This window comes from Ictalurus punctatus, chromosome 15, assembly GCF_001660625.3.
Source record: "Ictalurus punctatus breed USDA103 chromosome 15, Coco_2.0, whole genome shotgun sequence".
Taxonomy (NCBI): domain Eukaryota; kingdom Metazoa; phylum Chordata; class Actinopteri; order Siluriformes; family Ictaluridae; genus Ictalurus; species Ictalurus punctatus.
This window is the reverse complement of record NC_030430.2, coordinates 15,580,227-15,601,620: the sequence shown is the minus strand read 5'-3', so window position 1 is coordinate 15,601,620 and position 21,394 is coordinate 15,580,227. Positions and strand designations below refer to the sequence as shown.

Genomic DNA, 21,394 nt, shown 5'->3' with positions numbered 1-21,394 from the left:
GGCCTTTCTTTCAATGTGGATATATTTTGGCAGCGGACTTTATTTTACAACAGGGATGTGGTATGTTTTAATCTTAGAGACCTTGATGTTGTTCACTGTCAAACTGAGCGTGTTGGCTAGGTGGGAAAACCTGTGTAACCTGTCATGTGAATAGAGGTTTGTTTACTGCTAGGGCTGGTGGAAATTAAATTACACTGTATGTGAAGGTGAAAAGGCGTCTTCTCCTGCCCAGTTTACCGCCCACAAATATCCATAAATAGTCAATGTAAATGACCTCATATATATTCAAATGCAGGTTGTCCCATTGATTTTTGAATGTGATAGCTTTGACTATGGCGGTTGATTGAGGGAAAAGGACAGAATTACCTCTATTTAATACTTGATAAATAATTTAAAGAAATAAAAGAGATTGTGTTCGAAATACCAATGAAATGAGAAAATCATTTGCTCTGATTATATTTGGGAAACTGGAAATTGCTACAAATTGCACTTTCACGTTGGCCTCTTCAATCATCATGTAATGAACTCTGATGTACTGACTTGTCAGTTTAATTATGCCAACCAATACATGCTGACATGATGGAGCTTAAGGACGGCTGGGATATCCCTGACCCATCCAAGGGTTCTTAAGACCTGTAAGTGGACAAGTGCATGTTGGCTTCTCTTAACCTGAGACCAACTCAGCATATAGTTCAAAGAGAAAGGCTCTTGGAAATTGAAATCAGCTCATTAGCCAGTCATCATGGCAAGGAAATCTTTGTGGTGTCTAAAAAAACACGTTCTCGCCTTAGCGTACTTTTCTAACAATATCAAAAATGCCATGGTGCCATAGACAATGCATCATACAATATTTTAACATTATTAAATTTATTATTATTATTATTATTACTACTATATTAAACATGGTGTGCGTGTGTGTGTTTTTTTTTATTATTATTTTGTCAGCTGAAAGGAAAGTGTTGCTCTACTTCAGTCTGGACTACAGAGGAGAAGTTCAGGAGCTTACTTTTGACCAGCCACAAGTCCACACTCTCTTTTATGGCAGCTTTCACAAGGTGTGGGAGAGATAAAGAGAATAAAGAGAGATTAGGATGATATACATTACTTTGTAAATGGAAATGAAGACGATTATTTAGCACTGTTCCTGTGTATTTCATTCTTTTGTATTGTGAATGGCAGATTCACCTGTCCGTTAGTCAGGTGAGTGTATCCCTGTCAGTGGACTGTCAGAGGGTTGGTGAGAGACCTGCCCGTCCCCTAGGAAACATACCCACTGACGGCTTTGAGATGCTGGGCAAGCTAGTGAGGACTCGAGGGCCACGCAGTGGCTCTGCTGCTGTGAGTAAGCTGCACTGACACAAAATGCAATTTCTGTACACAAAAGGTTATACTTTATACAGAAAGAAATCATTATAGAAACAGTTAATATTGTTATTATTTGTGCATTGGATATATAAAGGGTTTCCTCTTGTGCTGTTCTCAGTTCCAGCTGCAGTCATTTGAGATCATATGTAACATTACCTGGGCCTTAGAGGACACATGCTGTGACCTGCCCTCTCAGGTGAGGAACCACACACACATATATACACACACACACACAAACACACACACACACACACACACACACACACAGACACGTGCACACAGTCTTGTCTATTTTATGTTTTCTGAACACCTGACCATTTGCCTGCCTCATGTTATTCTGTACAAATTTACACCTAATCAAGCAAGTTTAATGTTCTTAATGTGCACACTACCATCTTTTTGGGTTCTGCAGAGAGATGAGGAGAGTTGCCCAGCTCTTCCATATGCGTGCACCTGCACTTCCAACGTCCCAGGAGCCCCTGGGGATACAGGATCTCCGGTAAGTCCATAACGCATACAGATCTTATTAAATAGGGTATTTGTTAATGAATAATGGTACATGCGTGAGTGTATTTTCTGCTTCTGTCTCAGGGGAAACCTGGTCCTCGTGGGCAGAAGGGGGAAAAAGGAGAGGGAGGCCAAAAGGTATTAATTAAGTATATCTGCAGCAGAGATTTTGTTAAATTATTTATCTGTAGTCACAGATGTTTCGTTGTGACTATAATTGGTGAACTAACTGGTCTATATTCTCTGCTCCACCCTAGGGTGAAATGGGGCCTCCTGGAAAGGCTGGACCAGAGGGTGGCTTAGGTCCTCTGGGGTCCTTGGGCCCTCGTGGTATAACAGTGATGGGGAAAATAGTATGGTCATATATTAGCCACTAAGAAGATGTTTTAGCCATGAAAAAGCAATACAGTACAACATATAAAACCTTCCTTGGTATGCCTGTTTCTCTAGGGGCCTCCAGGAATTCGGGGAGAGAAAGGTGAAATGGGAAGGCCTGGGAACCAGGTAAGCCTATAGCATCCCTCAATTTATCAGGAAAAAGAACAGTGGCATTAACACACAATCCTTTGTATTGCATTTTTGTCATCTTCTTTTTTTTTTAAGGGTTTGCCAGGACCACCTGGCCCAAAAGGTGAAGTGGGAAATCCAGGACCTAAGGCAAGTCTACCTCTTTCAACAACAATTAGAACTTTATTGTGTAGTATGACTATTGCATTTTGGGAGAAAAACTACTTTATAATAGGATGTTCCTGAGCAGCTGTGCATCCCCATAAAAATCCTGTAATAGTATGTCACAGTCAGTGCTGTGTCAGAGTTCATGGGTTGAAAATTGCTGGAAAATTTGTAGACATATGTCATAGGCCAGTTCAAACATCAAACATCATCATGGTCCAGTGTTAGGCGTGAAAATTAAACTACATGGTGACTGGCAGGAGCTGGCAGCCAATCAGGGGAGATGGAAGTAAAAACAAAAACAAAAAAACAATCTTAAAAAGTAAGATTACGATCATCGTAAGATTACGATTCAGGCCTGATGGAGTTTTAGATTATTTTTTTTCTTGTAGAACAGGGAAGGAATTTATTTGTTCCCTATTTATTTGTTTCACTTCTAGCCTCACCCCACCTGTTACAAATAGCAATCTTCATTCTGTTTCATACATTTAATTCCGGCTGTCATTTTTTCTCACTAGGGAACCAGAGGTGTGGAGGGTAATATGGGACCCCCAGGGACTACAGGGCCAAGGGTAAGATAGCAAAACCATACTGTCTGCGTTCACACAGGCTTCATTTGTGAATTCAAACTTTTGCATACATTTCCATTACAGATTTACTGCATCAGTTTTCTAATCTTGTTCTTGCAGGGCTTCCAGGGTATACCAGGCCACCCAGGGCCTGTTGGAGAAAGGGGGCCACTAGGACTTGTAGGGCCCTCAGTGAGTACACTTAACCACTAAATATGTTAATCTTACTGTTCATCATCCTAACTTTGTCTTAAAACATCCTGAATGTATCCTGATAGACTACCAAAAAAATTATCTCTTGGCAATTCCAAATATCTTGAATATAGTCAAATTTATCTAATGTTTGCTATACTAAGAATACAATAAATAAATATAACATTATTAAACCTTACTAACAGTACATTTGCATTCCATTACGCTGGCAGAATGGAAATGGACTTATCGGACATTTTCAATCAGTGTAAACAGATAAATTATTTTATCGTTGCAAGTCTGTTATAATAATGATCAGGACACTGCTGGGTTTCTGTGTGTAGAGTATCATGACTCTGTGTTTAGCTGCTGGTGAGCAGGGTGATCAATTCACTATTCACACCTCTCCACAATAACACTGGTACAGAGATAAAGCACAACTAAAGCTTTTTTGAGAGTAAAACACTATATACAACTGCCAAAATAAAATTATAACATCAAGCTTGAAATATTCTTGTTCTATGGTAGATATTTTTGCTCATTTTAAGCATGTATTTCTAGAAAGATTAATTATTTACCAATAAAACAAGATATTTTACAGCCAAAATTAGTAAAAATATCGAGAAGTAGATTTATTAATCTTATATTTGGTTTATTGTAATCTAATAATAGGAAATACTAGATAAATTTGCCTAAATGCAGGATATTTTCACTTGCTAAGATATCATTTTTGCAGTGTGCATGTAACCAGTAACATGAATTAGTAGAAATGTAGTATCGTGTCCTATTTTACGCAGCCACAAACAACGCCGTTCTCTATGCGTAACTTTACCACTGCTATCCGGAGGGTTTAATTCTGTTTATATCTTTTTACTTGAGCCTGGATTATGCTGATTGATGATGTAAGCACAACATTTATTATCTGTTATAGAATTCAGCCAAGATTTCATCTTTTACAGTGTGACAAGTAATAATCTTAAAAGACTGCTGAAATCACACAGCATAACACTGGCTCATGAGCTTCATTACTTGTTAAAATGCTCCTAAATGAAGTATAATTATTTAACTACCTAATGTAGACCTGGAGTTCCCATTATTGGCATGTAAACATGTTGATCAGAATATTATTAAAACAGTGATTATAAGGTGCATGTTCATGGTAACAGTCGTTTTTGTTTTATTTCATTCTGATTAAGAGCTGCCTTGCTTCTTTAGATTGGAATACTTGAAGCTAAAGTTGAGGTTTTTTTTTTTTGTTATTGTTAGGGACTTCCTGGGATTAAAGGTGAGAGAGGAGAGAAGGTAAGTTAAATCCACAGTATTTCTCCCTGTACGCTCACCATTCATCTTCTTGAAAGAAACCATGGATGATATTCTGTGATGTACTGTGAGTCTTTGTTTAATAGGGAGAGCCACAGTCTCTTGCCATCATCTACGACCTTGTCACTCAGGCCTGTGAAAAGCTAGTGCACAGTATGTTTCTATTTAAAATATGATTGTGATTTAAGAAATAAGTATCATGTTGTTGTTTTTGTGGAAGTAAAGTAGTTTGGGCTTCCGTCATTCACTTTTTCACCTGTTATGGTATTGTGTCATAGACGAAGTGCTTAAGTTAGACGCCTTTCTAAATGAGATTCGTCGGACTCCTGTGCCTGTTGAGGAGCCTGTTGGACCTCCAGGTGAGCCTGGAATCCCGGGTGGTAAAGGACCCCCAGGATCCAGAGGTCCTCCGGGGCGTCAAGGAAACAGAGGGGAGTCAGGCAGACCAGGGTATCCTGGTGAGCAGGGTAAGACTTCGGTAGAATCTCTAGGGTTGTCATTCTGGGTAGGTGTTAACAGTTAAGTTATCAAACATGTAAATTAATTAGTCCAAGTACAACACTGACCTCTATTTCTGTTGTAGGACGCAGGGGTTTGCCTGGCGAGAAGGGAGATCCAGGCTCAAATGTCCAGGGACCACCAGGAATAAAGGGTTTTTCAGGTATCAAAATCAGACATCTCACTCTAAAGTAAGGTTGTTTCAATACCAAAATTTTTTCTTCTACACCAATACCAGGTGTTGTATTGCGATTCGGCCAAAAAGAAATACGTCAAAATGAGGAAAAAACACACTCACGTCCTTTTCATGAATAAAAAGCTCTTCAGACGGTAAATAAAACAAATAAGTTACTAATTAATTCAAACATAGTTTCATTTTATATAATTGGAAGCCATGTGTTTGAGCTGCATAACTTTGAACCATTGGCACTTGGGAGTTGCTGTTGTCTGAGCATTAAAGAGGCAAGAGCTTTTTTTTTAAAAAAAAAAAATTCATACTAGATACCTTTTTTTCTTTGCAAAGAAAAAAGGACAGCGACGGCACTCGTGACCATCTTCATAAATCATTTTGCATGTTTATTGTGTTTTTACTTTGCTTGCAAGTAATTGAATATCCCAGGACATTTGATGGTGATATTGAAATCATTCAAATCTTATTCATCTTCACCTATTTAACTGTTAGAGACATAGTCCCTAATGCATGGGATTGGGAGACATTTGCACAATGTGTAATATCCATGTACTATCAGACAGTATCAAGAGTGTTTTTTTTGGGTTTAACACCTTTTTTTTCCAAGTCACGTAGATCTTTATTGTCATCACAGCAATGTGCAAGTATTTTTGTTTGGAACTTATATCACACTCTTGGCGAACACAAATTCAGTGTCACAAGCTTCATGCGTCAAATAGCCATGCACATTTTGTTCACCTATAGGCAGAATACAACATCAGCTATAGGCCTATCTAAATGAGCATTGCATTGATCGTTATAGAATTGAACCGTTGACCATATATCGAAACTATGTCAAACTTTAGATTACTTTAGCTCGAACTCTACTCAAAAGGTGTCGTTTTGTTATGCTTAAGGTGGATAAATTTCATGTACATTCAATGATATATTAAAAGACAGTGGCTGAAAATAATGCAGTGTAATGGATTCTTTTCATCATTCATCATATTTCTGGCCCTGAAATTAGCTTCATCCACAGCCAAAGCAGAGCTGATCAGCTTTGTCTCTTTTACTTTGAGAGGCATCCATACTTTCAATAAAGGAGATGAGAGTGATTGGACAAATTGCAGTTCACTTCACAGATCACAAAGGGTTCTAAAACGTACAAATTTAGATTTTTTAAATATATTTAATTTGCTTATAGACTTAATCTGTAATTGTCTGAATAACAAGTGTGTGATATGAGATAATCCATATTTATCGATATGGTTTGGGTTTCACCAGGACCTCCAGGAGAAAGCAAGATGGGGATACCAGGCCCTCGAGGTGAAGATGGTAAATCAGGTATTCCTGGCATTCCCGGAGCTGCAGGACAGCCAGGTGAGATTGGCCCCCCTGGTGTGTGTGACAGCAGCGGCTGCCATCGTGGAGGCCCTCCAGTTGCAGGTACATATAGATTCTGTTCCTGCTATGGATACTGTGCAGCATCAGTTTATATCCTCTAATATTCATTACCTGGTTTTACCTTTTCATTTTTCAGAGGATCCATACTATGGATACCAGCCTTGATCCAAACATAAGAACTAAGCAGTTACGACCAGAGAGCAACTTTCACCAGATATTATAGAGACACTTCAGGATGTCATACTCAAATGGGTCTGAATGCAAGGGAGATGATTTTTATCATATTTATAGACCTGTTTGTTATTCCTCAATGTGTGAGCCTTCAGACTGGCTCCTCTTTTTTAATGAGATCTTCAAAACGTTTGATCATCCTTTGCTCTATATACAGGCATTTTACGCCTGTTTTGTTTTAATAGTTTCCCTTCTTTCACTAATCTTCTGGACATAACCAGTGCCATGGATCATAAATATTCTTGACAAATATTCTTGAGCAGGACTCATTATGTGCTGCAAGGAGGAGATGGTATTTCTGTAATATGGGGAATTGATAGGAAATTTACAAAAATGCCAATTTCGCACTGAGAAGTTTTTGGCTGGTATTTTACCAATACCGTGGTTTATTTTGTTGTATTTATGCACTACAATGTGTGTGTGTGTGTGTGTGTGTGTGTGTGTGTGTGTGTATGTGTGTGTGTGTGTGTGTGTGTGTGTGTGTTTTTTTTACCAATATGTTGTCGAAGGCATATTAATACTATCACTTGTTTTTGTACTCTGATTTGAACTGCCTCAAAATAATTTTGAAACTAAATTGAATTGTATGAAATAATCATGAAACAAAACTGTGATAAATGTGTGACGGCTTACTGATATTCATAAGGCCTATTTTACTTGCTAATGTCTAAAATTATTTTAGCACAATTAACACTATGTATATTCGTTTTATTGCCATATTACTGTTTAAATAGTAATTTTTCTAACTGAAATCTGTACTAACCTGAAAGTATGTGTGTGTGTGTGTGTGTGTGTGTGTGTGTGTGTGGTGTGTGTGTGTGTGTGTGTGTGTGTGTGTGTGCGTGTGTAAATGAGCATCAGTAAATCATTGTGTGTATGGAACAAAACTATATTTTAAATAATAAAAATAGTCGTACTATGACACTGAAAATATTTTTCCAGTAAACAGCACCTTCCTTACGTAGTAATACAAATATTTCTTGGTACAGTCTGTATTCTATAACATTTAACCTACGTTTACATTTATGCCATTTAGCAAGACAGCCTTATCCAGAATGATGTACAGGATTGTTTTGTAATCTCTATCAAAAACACATTTTCATGCTAGTTTACTAGGTCAGCAACCAAGCGTACCATAAATCTAAAAACCCTGCTGCGGAGGTTAGTACAGCATGAAAAAACACAAGACAATTATTTTCAAAGGAATACATGATAAATAAATAAATAAATAAATAGCAAAGTGCTAATTTAAGTGCTTGGTAAGAGGTAGTTCTTACCTTTTTGAAGCACAATGATAGAGTGGGTGATTATAAAGATAGTGCTTATGCACTGAGTGATTATAGAGAGGGTAATAATTCGGCAGGTGATTTTAGATTGGGAGAACAGGAAAGGAAAATGTACTGGTGATTATAAATAAGTGACTGATAGAGAGGGAAAACCAACAGACAATTAGGAAATGTGTGCAGGTAATGCTTATACACTATCTGGCCAAAGGTTTGTGGATTCTTGACCATTACACCCATATATGGGTGTTTCCCAAACTGATGCCACAAAGTTGGAAGCACATAATTGTCTAGAATGTCTTCGTAATATGTACAATTAAGATTTCACTTCTGTGGAACTAAGGAGCCAAACCTGTTCCAGCCTGTTACAAAGCGAGAGGCATAAAGACATGGTTTTCCAAGGGTTGTGTGGAAGAAGTCTAAGCTCTAAGCCCTCCAGAAAGCCCTGACCTCAACCAAACACCTTTAGCATGAACAGGAACGCCGACCGCACACCAAGCCTTCTTTCCAGACATCAGTGCCTGAACTTACTAATGCTCTTTGGTTGAATAAACACAAATCCCCACAGCCATGCTCTACAATCTTGTGGAAATACTTCCCTGAAGGGTGGAAGTTATTATAACAGCAAACGACCAAATTAATGCTCATGGTTCCGGAATGGGATGTTCAACAAACACATACGGGCGTGATGGTGTCCACATACTTTTGGCCATATCGTGTATGTAAGGTTAAATAATATGCATTTCCATTATAACTTCTTGTATTATCATTCCACTTTAGTCGTATTTAGCACATAATACTATAAAATTATCATTCTTAATGATAGACAACCCTGCTGAAAAACAAAAACAGAAACCATTACAGAAATTCTAATGGGTTTTAATGGTTATAATGGAAATTGTATTGGATTTAATGGAAACTATAATGGTTCTTGTGGGTAGCTACTGGTAATATATTGGGTTCTATTAGTGATATGTTTATGTCAAGTGGAAACGGATACAAACCATTAAATCCCAATAGAATATGTCCCAAAACACACTGCTTTTGTTAATGGTTTAATGGTACTGTAGTGGAAACCATAAGAGTTTTTCTAATGGTTTATATTACTTGTTTTTCCCCACAGCAGGGAACGTATTAGCATATAGCCTAAGCTCTACATCCGTATTACAAACGGTATCCTTCTCGGAACCAATGATGAGCTCTGTATGTTACACCGGATAACTCTTTCTGACGGAAACATCCGGTAGTTAAAGTTGTCCAACATGGCGAGTTGTAAAAGCAGCAAGAAGAAGACCCCGGAAGAGACTGACAAATATTCAGTGCTGTTGCCGACATACAACGAGCGGGAAAATTTACCCCTAATCGTGTGGCTGCTGGTGAAATATTTTGGCGAAAGGTAATTATTAACTAATAAACTAAAAAGGTAACTATTCAGTGTAGCCTGCTAGTTTCTGATTGAATCCCAAATGGTTCCGTAAGTGTACATATATAGGGCACTATATTATAGGGTGTATACTCCCTTACACTTATAGTCACGTACACTAAGAAGTGCGCATATGTAGACAATGGGAGACATTTGGTATTCAGCAAATAGCTTCTATTATGTAGCTAGTTAATGATGAGCTGTCACTGAGCTCCTCGTCAAAAAGATTCGTCAATTTAACCAAGCTAAACCACATCTAAACAAATTACGACATTCTTTATATAAATGTCATAATATGCGGTTTCAGTCGTAGAGAATGCATTAGCTTTGCAAGTCATTTTTAGCGTGCTAAGTGACTGAATGTATTACTGTATCTAGCGGCTACAACTACGAGATTATTGTGATCGATGACGGAAGCCCTGATGGGACACTGCAGATCGCGGAGCAGCTACAGAAAATCTACGGAGAGGATAAGATTGTTAGTGAAAGTTAATATTGCTGTGGTGCTGTCCTATACAATGATATATACTCTTACACGATGAGTGATGAGTGTGCATTTAAACAAATAACTCCTGGTTTGGTTTGTTTTTTTCTGTTTTGCTTTGTTTTTTCAGGTCCTGAGACCAAGAGCAAAGAAATTAGGTTTAGGTGAGTGAGCCCAAACTGAATCTGGATTTTTAAACGAAAAATCCATTGACATGGTCTGTTTTCACTTTGGTGAAAGGTTTCCAACGTTACCCACAATTCCGTTCAACGACCTGCCGGTGGTGGTACTGGCGCTGTGTTTGACTTGCACTGGAAGTAGGAAGTCAGAGCTCAGAATGATGTCATTTCCCACCTCCGTGCATTTAAGTTACAAAATGGGGACGGGGGGACATGGACGCTTCCAAGTTCACGTTTTGTTAGCTAACTGTGATGAGTGATGGATAGTGCCCTCAACAGTATAGTTAATATTATAGATTTAGCAAGCGAAAGTCTCTGTATGTTAATTGAGCTAAAGCAAATACTTGTACATACAGCACAACTCATTTAAAGTTAAGAAGTGATTTACTGCTGGCACTGTGCACAGATAGATTAGATAGATAGATAGATAGATGGATATAGAGAGATGGAGATATATATTGATGTAGATGGATAGATAGATAGATTGATGACTTTATTCATCCCAGAGGGCAATTCACCTATTACAGCAGCCCAGGGAGTTAAAAGTATACTAAACATTATTTAACTATATATATATATATATATATATATATATATATATATATATATATATATATATATATATATATATATATATAAAATATGAATATAGTGTAAGCATGTGATATGGTAGTGCAATGGGGAGTAAACTTCATTTGCTGAACTTGAAGTTGAGGAGACCCCAAGTTCCCGAGCAGGAATTCCGAATTGAGGAGGGCATCTTTTTTGATTTTGTTTTTCCTTAGTTGGGAGGTTATGACCTCTAGACCTGTAGAGGCAAAGTTGCAACTTGTATTTCCCCACCTACAAAAGATAAAAACCACTGAAAACACCCCTTCAACTTGCATTTTCAACTTGTCGACTACCTGTTCCTTCCCTGTTTACATAGTGACGTCAAAATTAACATGGCTGCACACACTGTGAACAGTGTAAACTTCCTCGTCTACTTCTAAATGAGTTTATATCGGGATTGACTTTAGATCAGTTAATATGCCGACACAGATCACAACACTTCCAGTCTTTTTACGTTTATTAATAAGTTTGGCAGCAGCATTGTGTGAGGTACTCGCCATGTTTCCTGTTGAAGTCCATCGCAAGCTTGCAACAGCTTCCCGATCCAGCCATGACAATGATTTCAATACGTTCTTTTGTCAAAGGCATCCTTAAAGGCTATCTGAAAAAAAATGCTACCATAAATTCATAAAAGTATGAAATTTTGGATGACATTTTGTTAATTTCCCATAGGTATGAAGATTTTTGAGACACCCTGTATAACATTGAACATACTGTTTTGAAATGATAATCATGAGATCATGATGGGGTTATTACTAACTTTAGCTGGCTACCTTATTGCAAATGCTCCTCGCTGTTGTCTTTACAGCAATTTCAGGCTAAAATGTTGCAGGAATGTTTAAAGTTCACTACAGTAGAACAGTAACAACAGCCACTTAGGTCTGTAAGTCTATAAATTCAGTTAAAGAAACTTTTATTGAGTTTTACATGCTCTGACAGAGCACAGGTTTCAAGGAGGCATCCGTGTACCCCCCGCATGTGAAAAGGGCCGAGGTGGGTAAATCGTGTTATTGCACCCTCAAATTACCACCTGCAAGTCACCATGAATGCAGCCCTTACTTCAGCTCTAATTAAAGAGAGGGATGCAGCAGCTCTTTAGTCTGTCCAGCTCTCTCACCTCAAACAGATTAGCTTCAGAGCTTCAACTTTCAGCATTCTATGCTGTAACTGAACACAACTGCGCTGTATAGCCGCTTTGCATTCTGGAGCTTGGAGTCCAGATCTTATCTCCTTTATGTCTATATTGGATTTCTCATTAGCATGACACTAAGCATTAGTGATTGTTATCCCTTTGTTTGAGATTGATGACGTAAGCGCTGTTGTAACTGCACCAGCAGTGTCACCCCATGACATCAGTGTTGCAAACAGCCGCTAACTTCTTTTGGGAATAATGAACAAATTGGCACCGGAATGACTAAACACACCACAAGTATTTTAATAAAAACAGCTTCAGTATGTTTCAGGGTGGAGTTTTCCATTCACTTCTCAAGCACACATTAGTTTCATCCTATTAGCAGCACTGGATTGCAAAGTCATTATGTCTAACTGTGTAAACTGTATAATGGGGTTTTAATTGCATTTCAGGGACTGCGTACATCCACGGCATTAAGCATGCTACTGGAAACTTCATTATCATTATGGATGCTGATCTGTCTCATCACGTAAGGGCAAAAAAAAAAATGGATCGTTTTTTTCTGTCTGGTTTACTTATGATCCATTTTAAGTTTGCTTGTAAAATTATTTGAGTTCATTATATTATAACACAGATGTTTGGGTTTATTCATACATTTATTTATTTATTTATTTTGCAGCCAAAATTTATTCCAGAATTTATTAAGTAAGTTCTAATTTACGTTGCTGTATAAGACCTTTCTTAAATTAAATGAATTCCCACGACAGTTGGTTTTAAGATGTCATGCCACAGTCTGTATATCAAACTGTTTTGTCTTTGTTGTGTAGAAAACAGAAAGAAGGTGGATATGACTTAGTGTCTGGAACGAGGTATAGAGGAGATGGAGGTGTGTATGGATGGGACCTGCGCCGAAAGCTCATTAGGTGACTTGTTCCCTACATTAACTGCCTCCAGATGTATTTAGATTCATTATTAACATTTTTTTTGTTTATGTAATGAAACCGTCAAAAAGACACAAGAGTTTAGAATACCTTTAGTTTCGTTATGGTATGTAGAAGAAGACAAAGCAGCTTTAATTTGTCACATATACATTACAGCAAAGTGAAATTCCTTTTTTCGCATATCCCAGCTTGTTAGGAAGCACAGGGTCAGCCATGATATGGCACGCCTGGGGCAGATACGGTTAAGGGTCTTGCTCAAGGGCCCAACAGAGGCAGCGACCTTCTGATCAGTAACCCAGAGCCTTAACTGCTTATATATAAATCTTTGTTTATTGGTTGATTATTTGTAGACAAGTAAAAAAAAACCCTATAAGTGCTATATAACCAAACTGATGTTTTATTACTCTATTTTCTATGCACTAATCCCTTCTCCTGTGTACTCTCCTTATGTCTCTCTGTAGCCGAGGGGCGAATTTCATCACACAAGTGCTGCTGAGACCCGGAGCATCAGATTTGACAGGAAGCTTTAGGTATGAGGATTTTTTCAGAACGGTTTGCTGACTTGATGACCCCAAGCCAACATGTTTTGGTGATGAGACACTGTTGATTATCATAGTTCTTTGATTTTTCTCAGGCTCTATAAGAAAGAAGTACTGGAGCATCTGGTGGCGCATTGTGTGTCTAAGGGCTATGTTTTCCAGATGGAGATGATCGTTCGTGCTCGACAGCTAGGCTACACCATCGGAGAGGTCAGTTATTCTGTTGTTTATGTTTGTTATTACTTGACACCTTATTGAGAAAATGCCAAACCAGGCACAGCATTTGAGAAAAGCTGAACATTCAAGAAACAAGTTGGTTCCTGTTATCACTTATATTATATTAGCTATAAACCCTCTTTCTTTCACTAGCCAGCCTTTTTTTTCCTTTTGAAGCTGTTAATATACAGTTTGTCATGTTACCAAGAAACCACAAAGTCCTCCATCTTGAAATCTTTCCCATGTCAAAAAAACAAACAACCTTATTACAGCTTTAGCTCTGACTGTTCCAATTCTCTAAACACTGGAGATTCCTTCCAAAAACGCTACTAAAATTTTCCTCACAGACACCTGACAGTGACATGACCGTCATATGTGCTTTTTGAACATCCCATTCCAAAGGCAAGGCATTAATACAGACTTGGTTCCCCTTATGCTGCTATAATAACCTCCACTCTTCTGGGAAGACTTTCCACTAGATTTTTTAGCATGGCTGTGGGGGGTGGCCATTCAGCCACAGGAACATTAGTAAGGTTGGGCGAAGAGGTGTTCATTGGGGTTTGATCGGTGATCTGTGCAGGCCAGTCGAATTCTTCCATATCAACTTTGGCAAACCGTGTTTTTTTTTCTGCATTCTGGCTGTTTGTACACACAGTGCTCTTGTAACAGAAATGCTGTTATGTTATTTTATTTTATTCTGCAGGTTCCAATCTCATTTGTGGACCGTGTCTATGGAGAGTCCAAACTAGGAGGAAATGAAATTGTCTCTTTTCTGAAAGGATTACTCACACTTTTTGCCACAACATGACTCAATCACTGGCTCTATGGCCTGCTGAGTATTGTGGCAAGTTCATAAAACCTCCTTCTCAGCCACACTGCACTCACCTGCTGCACTTTGCCTAATGGTTCTGGTGTAATTAAAGATCCCATGTTTACAAACCGTAGCTGGCACTACAAATTACAATCTGGAGTGGAGTCTGATGTTCTGCTTTGACCAGTTTTTAATAGTTAATTTTGGGAAAGGTTGTTTTTTTTTATTACATAACCTGCCACAATTTATGGATACGTTTGTGTTTACTTTCTTAGGCTGCTTAGTTCTGTTAAAAGCACATGCACCCCATAAGTCTCAGAATTGCTATCAGGACCAAATTTGCATGAATTACGCAAGAAATTTTGTCATAATTGAAATTCAAAAAGTTTTCAGAAATCTTTTTTTTTTTTTTAAGTCCCTGTGATAGATGCAAATGTTTTGTTGTAAGACTCTGAGTCAGATGTTACAAGAGATGTTATATTTTGAGCAGCATCAGTATGACATGTAGAGAAGAATGCTGAAAAAATGATGTTGCTGATAAATAAATAAATAAATTTGAAAATTTCCACGAAGCTATCTTCTGTTTCTCTGTTAATGGAAAGTGCTTGTATAACTTTGTGCTCCAGTGCATATACAGTTGCACGAATTAGCCCAGTTTTGTATTTGGATCAACTCGTTTCATTCATGTGATGTCGATGTTTGTTTGTTTTTTTGCATTTGGTAGACAATTAAAGCTTTTTCCAAAGTATCTGAGTTCTTTAAAGTGTTAAACTCACCAAATAAAAGAAAGAAACACAAATCTGCCACATTGTTCGTATGTGGCATACACGAATGTTATATAATGTTCTGAAGTTTATTTATGGTTGGAGTCTTCTGAGGTGTACGTGCAGTATTCAAGAGACCAAGACATTCCCATCTCAATATCAAATTGCTATAAAACAACAGGAGGGCAATGTGTGTTTCCTAGTGTACCTACAGGATTTAATCGTATTCCAATGTACTAATGTGTCATAAGGGCTTAATTACACCTTCATTATGCTGTCGCAGGTTTAGCATGTCCAGTTTCATTATACGCTCTATAAGATCTCATTACATTTCCCTAAGGCATAAAGTTGTACAGATATTTTCAACCCTTGATGGTTTTTTTTTAAATTGCTCTTTTGTGTTTAAATAGAATTTTGCACTGATGACAGTATCTCCTTGTGTCTTTATTAACTATTTAAGGCAAAGTTTGTCTGAATACATCATAACTAGGATAACTTGGGGTATCCCTCAAGGATTTATAGGTCTGATACCCACCCCAGCACTTCACGTCTAAAAGTAGTCCCGGCAACCTGCGCGCAAAAGCAGCACAGCGCCACCACCTGAACTGAGTACTGAGGCACTGTATACATCCGACTCTCAGCGGGGGTAGATACCCAATGCAGAATTGACGCATCGGACTTTGTCCAATCACGGTTTAGCAAATGGCGCCCCCTATGGATATTTTAGGTGCTATTGCACACGGGGGGTTGTTTACTGCGATATCACTGGGAAAAATACCCGGCGCTAAGACACCCGGCTTTTTGAAGTCTGCGAATTCCAGGTAAGCTAAAGAGGGCACTCGTGAACAGGTAAAGTGCTAATTAAAACCTCTGCTCGCACTTCGACTCTCTGCCGCCATCGTGATTTTTTTCTCTCCCTTTTATCATAATCAAACACATATGTCACTTCCGCCCTCTTTCACACGCCATTTTGAACGGAACATGTTAAGGATAGGGATGCATTGTTATAGGAAATGCCGCGAGTGCGTTAATTGTGCTTAATTATTACTATTATTTAGAATGAGGTAGACTGTCGTGATATGCGTGCTTTTTATATCGGCAAAGTTTCCCCGTCGGCGCTTCAGCAGGATTTCTAGATGAGTTGCAGTAAATCCCCGCCAGTCGAACAAGCAGAGGCAGACAGCTCCGGGGTCGGATAGTGGCAGGAGTCGAGCTCCCTCTTTCGGTGTGGTGTGTCCGCCTCGGCATAGCTTAGTCCGGAGAGCCGGCTGCAGGCTACAGGAGGAGGGACAGCACGGGGATCGCGCCGCTTGTGCTTTGTCTCTCAGCAATTGTGCTGTGTGAGGCGACTACCTCAGCGGGAAGCCGAGTCCGAGCCAGGTAAAAGTGTGTGCTGTCAAACTCGGGGGGTAGATAGTTACCTAACTGCTTTGTGTGTCTAGCAAGCTACTCGGCTAAGTAATAAAACCGAATTTCGTCAAGAAAAAAAAACATACCCCCGGCCAACATAGCGACGAGGTTGCTAGCTAGCTAAAATTACAGTAGTTACTAGCTAGCTAGCAAACGGCAAGAATTCAGCGAGTCTCTTGAAGCTAGGATGGATAAAGCGCGGCTTTAAATGAGATAAATGAAGTGCTCACAGCGGAATAGATATCTAGGGTAGGGTTATACTCGTTTTTAGACATTTAGCTAGCCGGCAAGCTAGAATGCTGTACTAGCCGGTGCGAGATGGTCATCCATATAAACCCTTGTAACAAGCACAAGGAGGAAGGCTCGAGAATCTTGAGCTAACGGAGCTAGCCACTTGATTTATAGACAGTTTGTTGTCACTGGTTTGTCACAAAAGAACAGATAATAAATAACTCGTCTAGTGTATAAGAAGTACTAGGTAGACACGAGTAATAATTGAGTCACCTGCTGTCGTCTCTACACGTCCACTGAACTTAAAATCTACTACTATTTAATAACTTGTAAAAATACTGTACTGTGATAGCTGCATGCTTCATTTACTGGCCCTATACACGTCCAAGACTCTTGGATGGATGCCTGCTTAATAATGGGATACTTTTGTGACATCCTTTTTTGGGAAGTTGAATCTGGATAATTTGACCATATATTATGTTTGATCAGATGGTATTATTCTGACCGAAAGTTCAACATTCAGTATAATTTAAAAAAATAAAAAGGGGGGAGGGGTACAAAACATTTTATACAGATATCTACTTTTGGTTTGAGCTGATGCACAGGAGTTTACAAGTTAACTTTTCTTTGATTGATTTTACATCAAGCACAGCTTTAGAAGAAAATATGGATGTTGTTGTAGCATTATGTGGTGTGTGTGTGTGTACATATATATAAAATGTGTCTGTGTAAACACAGACATGTATATGTATGTTTAAGTATCTTCATTCAGAAGGTGGACCAAGTTTTTGGGTGTCTGTTTCTGTATATATTTTATCAAATTTTTTTGTCTCCCTTAACCCAGAACACCTATTTTGGAAAGATAACATTATTCCAAATCACCTGCACTAAGATGGCCAAGCTGAAAATAACCCCCACCCAAAATCCACTGCAGACATTTGCACCGTGTCACAGCTGCTGCCTCAATAGGAGGCGCCATTCTGTGATTGCTGTTCAGGAGGCAGCACAAAAAGAGAGCCGGAAAAAGGGCAGGCAGAGTGGGGAGAGGCTTATATAACAGACAGGGTAGAGCTGTTCTCTAGCGCCATCTACTTTGAATGAGAAATGGCTAGAGTGAGGAGGAAGTCTGTCTTTTTTTTCTTTTCTTTTTTGGTAGATACAGAGCTGAGCTCGAAGTCAGTGCTGTGATACTGTGGTGATGGACAGTGAAGCATCCATGTCTGTAACTGGGTTTCAGTTAAAGGATCAGTTCAGTGCCTGTGTATATCTTTATTTTCACTATAGAAAGTACCTCAGACTACTTTGTGTTTTTGGTGAAAGACCAGGCAGATGTAGGAAGAAAATTAAGTACAGTACATCCAGTTTCCAGACAAGCCGGATACATAACCTAAGTCCTTCGTCGACTGTGTGACCGAGTTGTTTATGAGGTGGAGGTGAAATCAACACCCAAGTGTTGATCGCATGGGTTATGAAGGACATTTGTTCAGAAACATACTGTTTATTTTTTCTGTGCTGTGCTAAACTTTTGTTACATCTGCTATTATTTTTGTGTATCCAGTCACGGATAACTAACCTGGAACCTCTCAGAGGTCAGGGTGTTAATAGAATAAATCATGTTTTGTAGTACGTATCACTCTCTGATAGCAGAATTGCAAACGACAACAATAAACAGTCAAGCCTTAATACAGATATTGGGGGTGGGGATTAAAAATTAAATTAAATAGATTGTACAAGTCTCTGCAACTGTACTGAAGCCATGTTCTCTCAGTTGGTGTTTTGATGATGATGATGATGACGGTGGTGCTGGTGGAGAGCGCTGTCTTAACACTTCGATCCACAATCTGCCATAGGTGTTCAGTTGAGCTCTGGTGACTGTGAAGGTCATGGCATATGATTTACATCATTTTCATACTCATTATGTTATTCAGTGAGCACTCATGTCCTGTGGATGGGGGCAGGGTCATCCTGAACAAGACCACTCCCATCAGAATAGAAATGTTTCATCAAAGGGTTTAAAGTTTCAGAAGATGCCGACATTTTCAGAAGATCAGACTGAAAGGTTTAGACATCACGTTGACACTTGGACATGCACGTAATTTGAATTCAGCTTATTTGGTACTATGACACTCCCTAGTGTACGAGCATTTTAAAACGTCCCCTTTTTTCGGCATTCACTATCAGTTTCTGCCATTGAGTGTAAAACGAGATGATTATTCAGTCAACAAAACAAGCTGAATAATTTACAGAAGACCCGATTTTATTTATTTATTTATTTTATTTTTTTGTCCCTGCCGGCTGATTAGTTAAAAAATGTGGTGTGTGTCTTTTGACTTCTTTGGATCCTGAGGTTCTTTATGAATATCCAAAGATGGTTAGAGCTTTTGACACATCAAAAAGATTTTCTGAAATCTTATCAACAAAACGTTGCTGCATTTATAAGAGAATTTAGTTTTCAAATACTCCTCACTGTTTTTGAATGTCTCAGGAATTGCAATCCAAGTTCTAATATAAATACAAGGTTTACAAGCGTTGCACTTAGTTCTCTTACTTGAGTATGTGTGTGACTTCATATTTAAAGAAATATCATTTGGAATTGTAAGACCTATTATTTAAGCTTGATACTGACATGTAAGGTGATTTGTAGAGCTTCATAGTTAAACCCAAAGATTTTAGCCATTCGTGGTTTCGTAAAAACATTATTTTGAAACCTGAGGGTCATGCTATAGGGCTGGTATAGTTCTGACACAGTATCTTAATGTTATTAGAACTTGCAGAATGTCCGAAATTTGAACATGCATTTTAATGTTTTACTGTTTTTTTTTGTTTGTTTGTTTGTTTTTAATTCTATAGGTGGGCAGCATGTTCCAACTCCCAGTTAACAACCTTGGCAGTTTGCGGAAAGCCAGGAAAAATGTAAAGAAAGTACTGGGGGATATTGGCTTAGAGTTTTGCAAGGAACACGTTGAGGTAAGGGTTGTTGTCACAAGTTGTTGTCTTAATGATTTTCTATTAACATGATGCTACAGTACCTATCAACTCCTACTCATGTAGCTTGCACCAATGGGGCAAGACGTCTTTAATATTCGATTAATACACATGCAAAGCAATTCTGTAGCATTTAACTTTATGTTTATTAAAGCATCAACACTGTTATCAGTGTGTACATTGTATATCAGGTAGACATTTTTATAATTACTTTATAGGCAAGTATTTATTTTTGAAGAGCAATGAGAACATTTAATTGCCATAATTCACACGACGGCTACTAGAAATGACTAAACCGTGTGATGCGGGCAGATTAAAACCAGCTCACCCTATCGTCTGGAGATCGTGAGCTCAAATCCTGATGATGCATATAGTCTCTCCCTTGTCAGTCATAGTGACACTAGCCAATCATGGGCGTCTGTGAGCTCACAGGCAGAAGACGGCAGATGACGCTTTCCTCCGAGTGAGTTATGTTGCCCATGGTAATGCTAATGGTAGCTGATTGGTAGCTGTCGTATGATGACAGAGAGCTGACTGGTGGGTGGGAGGTGTGAAGGACTAAATAAAGGAGAAAAATAGGGAGAAAATCGGGGGCTATAAGCAGATCTAGAAAGTCGGGGAAAATATGCAATTTGGCAAGTGATTTTAAAATCACTTAATTCCAGATCTGGTAAAGTTTAAAAAAGCAATTAAAAAGCCCACCTATATTTATATTTTTGTGAGGAAAAAGCTTTCAGACTGAGCAGTTCATAACAATATTGTATCCCTTTTGTTATGTTTAAGAGCGTTGTAATATATATTTTTTTCACTCAAAATTGGGATTGATTGAATGAATGGAACTCTATTTTCTTGATCCTACTTCATTGGCCTTTTGAAATTTTAGTTAAAAAAAGCTTATGGCATGCAACATTATCTAAAAATGCATTAAAGGATCTGCAGCAACTACAAATACATTTAAAAGCTTATGTAATTGAAAGTGTTAAGCTTTTTAAGTTTGTCAGATGAAGTACTTATCCTATTTATGGTGTGAAATGAACCTTTTATAGGGCTTGGAAATGTGACGATCCATGCTGAACCACTATAATTGTTGGGCGTTAGAGCAAAATAGTCAATCTTATCCTCTGTTATTTTCTACTAATGATCTAAATACAATGTATTATTGTAAACACACATATTTTAATGTGCCTCTAGGTAGAGAAAATGTATAGTAGTGTTTAGTAATAGTGAAAATAGTAGTAAAAAATAGAGTAATGGGTGGTACAAGTTAATCCACAGTTAATGGATGGTACAAGTTTCAGTCGTGACACATTGAAAAATATGAGCTCCAGTATTTTCATTTCTTTCAGATGGAATGAGTTTACTCGGTCCGCCTCCGTTATTTACTCTAAATCAACAAATTTGAGAGCATGTTGCACTTCATGCAGTGGTTCTTCCTTTTTCTCTGTAACTCTCTGCCC

At 38.3% G+C, this 21,394-nt stretch overlaps 3 protein-coding genes across 5 annotated transcripts in view; all 3 read left to right on the top strand.

Annotated features, from left to right (window-relative positions):
- Positions 1 to 7,849, top strand: part of LOC108275935 (collagen alpha-1(XIV) chain) — a 39,505-nt gene extending 31,656 nt beyond the window's left edge. For both annotated transcript variants that reach the window (XM_017487099.3, XM_017487098.3), the window contains 16 exons: positions 946 to 1,055; positions 1,180 to 1,338; positions 1,484 to 1,561; positions 1,778 to 1,864; positions 1,957 to 2,010; positions 2,130 to 2,225; positions 2,323 to 2,376; positions 2,476 to 2,529; positions 3,063 to 3,116; positions 3,234 to 3,305; positions 4,572 to 4,607; positions 4,712 to 4,778; positions 4,904 to 5,092; positions 5,209 to 5,286; positions 6,577 to 6,738; positions 6,833 to 7,849. In XM_017487099.3, the coding sequence (XP_017342588.2) occupies positions 946 to 1,055; positions 1,180 to 1,338; positions 1,484 to 1,561; positions 1,778 to 1,864; positions 1,957 to 2,010; positions 2,130 to 2,225; positions 2,323 to 2,376; positions 2,476 to 2,529; positions 3,063 to 3,116; positions 3,234 to 3,305; positions 4,572 to 4,607; positions 4,712 to 4,778; positions 4,904 to 5,092; positions 5,209 to 5,286; positions 6,577 to 6,738; positions 6,833 to 6,861 (1,379 nt within the window). In that variant the 3' untranslated portion in view covers positions 6,862 to 7,849. The remainder of the gene's footprint in view (positions 1 to 945; positions 1,056 to 1,179; positions 1,339 to 1,483; positions 1,562 to 1,777; positions 1,865 to 1,956; positions 2,011 to 2,129; positions 2,226 to 2,322; positions 2,377 to 2,475; positions 2,530 to 3,062; positions 3,117 to 3,233; positions 3,306 to 4,571; positions 4,608 to 4,711; positions 4,779 to 4,903; positions 5,093 to 5,208; positions 5,287 to 6,576; positions 6,739 to 6,832) is intronic.
- Positions 7,850 to 9,411: 1,562 nt separating this feature from the next.
- On the top strand, positions 9,412 to 15,119 carry dpm1 (dolichyl-phosphate mannosyltransferase subunit 1, catalytic). The gene is made up of 9 exons (XM_017487103.3): positions 9,412 to 9,606; positions 10,012 to 10,111; positions 10,248 to 10,281; positions 12,493 to 12,569; positions 12,720 to 12,745; positions 12,868 to 12,963; positions 13,443 to 13,511; positions 13,616 to 13,730; positions 14,440 to 15,119. The coding sequence occupies exons 1-9, from the start codon at positions 9,473 to 9,475 to the stop codon at positions 14,542 to 14,544; spliced, it is 756 nt and encodes a 251-aa protein (XP_017342592.1). The 5' UTR covers positions 9,412 to 9,472; the 3' UTR covers positions 14,545 to 15,119.
- Positions 15,120 to 16,021: 902 nt separating this feature from the next.
- Positions 16,022 to 21,394, top strand: part of adnpb (activity-dependent neuroprotector homeobox b) — a 13,478-nt gene continuing 8,105 nt past the window's right edge. The window contains exons 1-2 of one of the 2 annotated variants that reach the window (XM_017487101.3): positions 16,022 to 16,132; positions 19,803 to 19,919. In XM_017487101.3, coding sequence (XP_017342590.1) covers positions 19,812 to 19,919 — 108 coding nt within the window. In that variant the 5' untranslated portion in view covers positions 16,022 to 16,132; positions 19,803 to 19,811. Of the gene's footprint in view, positions 16,133 to 16,261; positions 16,692 to 19,802; positions 19,920 to 21,394 lie in introns of those variants that run through there. The other variant, XM_017487100.3, reaches the window with a different exon arrangement.

Coding starts and splice junctions, on each gene's coding strand:
- dpm1 (XM_017487103.3), top strand. CDS start 9,473: ATGGCGAGTTGTAAAAGCAGCAAGAAGAAGACCCCGGAAGAGACTGAC. Junction 12,570..12,719: donor ATGCTGATCTGTCTCATCAC/GTAAGGGCAAAA, acceptor TTTATTTTGCAG/CCAAAATTTATTCCAGAATT. Junction 12,964..13,442: donor CTGCGCCGAAAGCTCATTAG/GTGACTTGTTCC, acceptor GTCTCTCTGTAG/CCGAGGGGCGAATTTCATCA.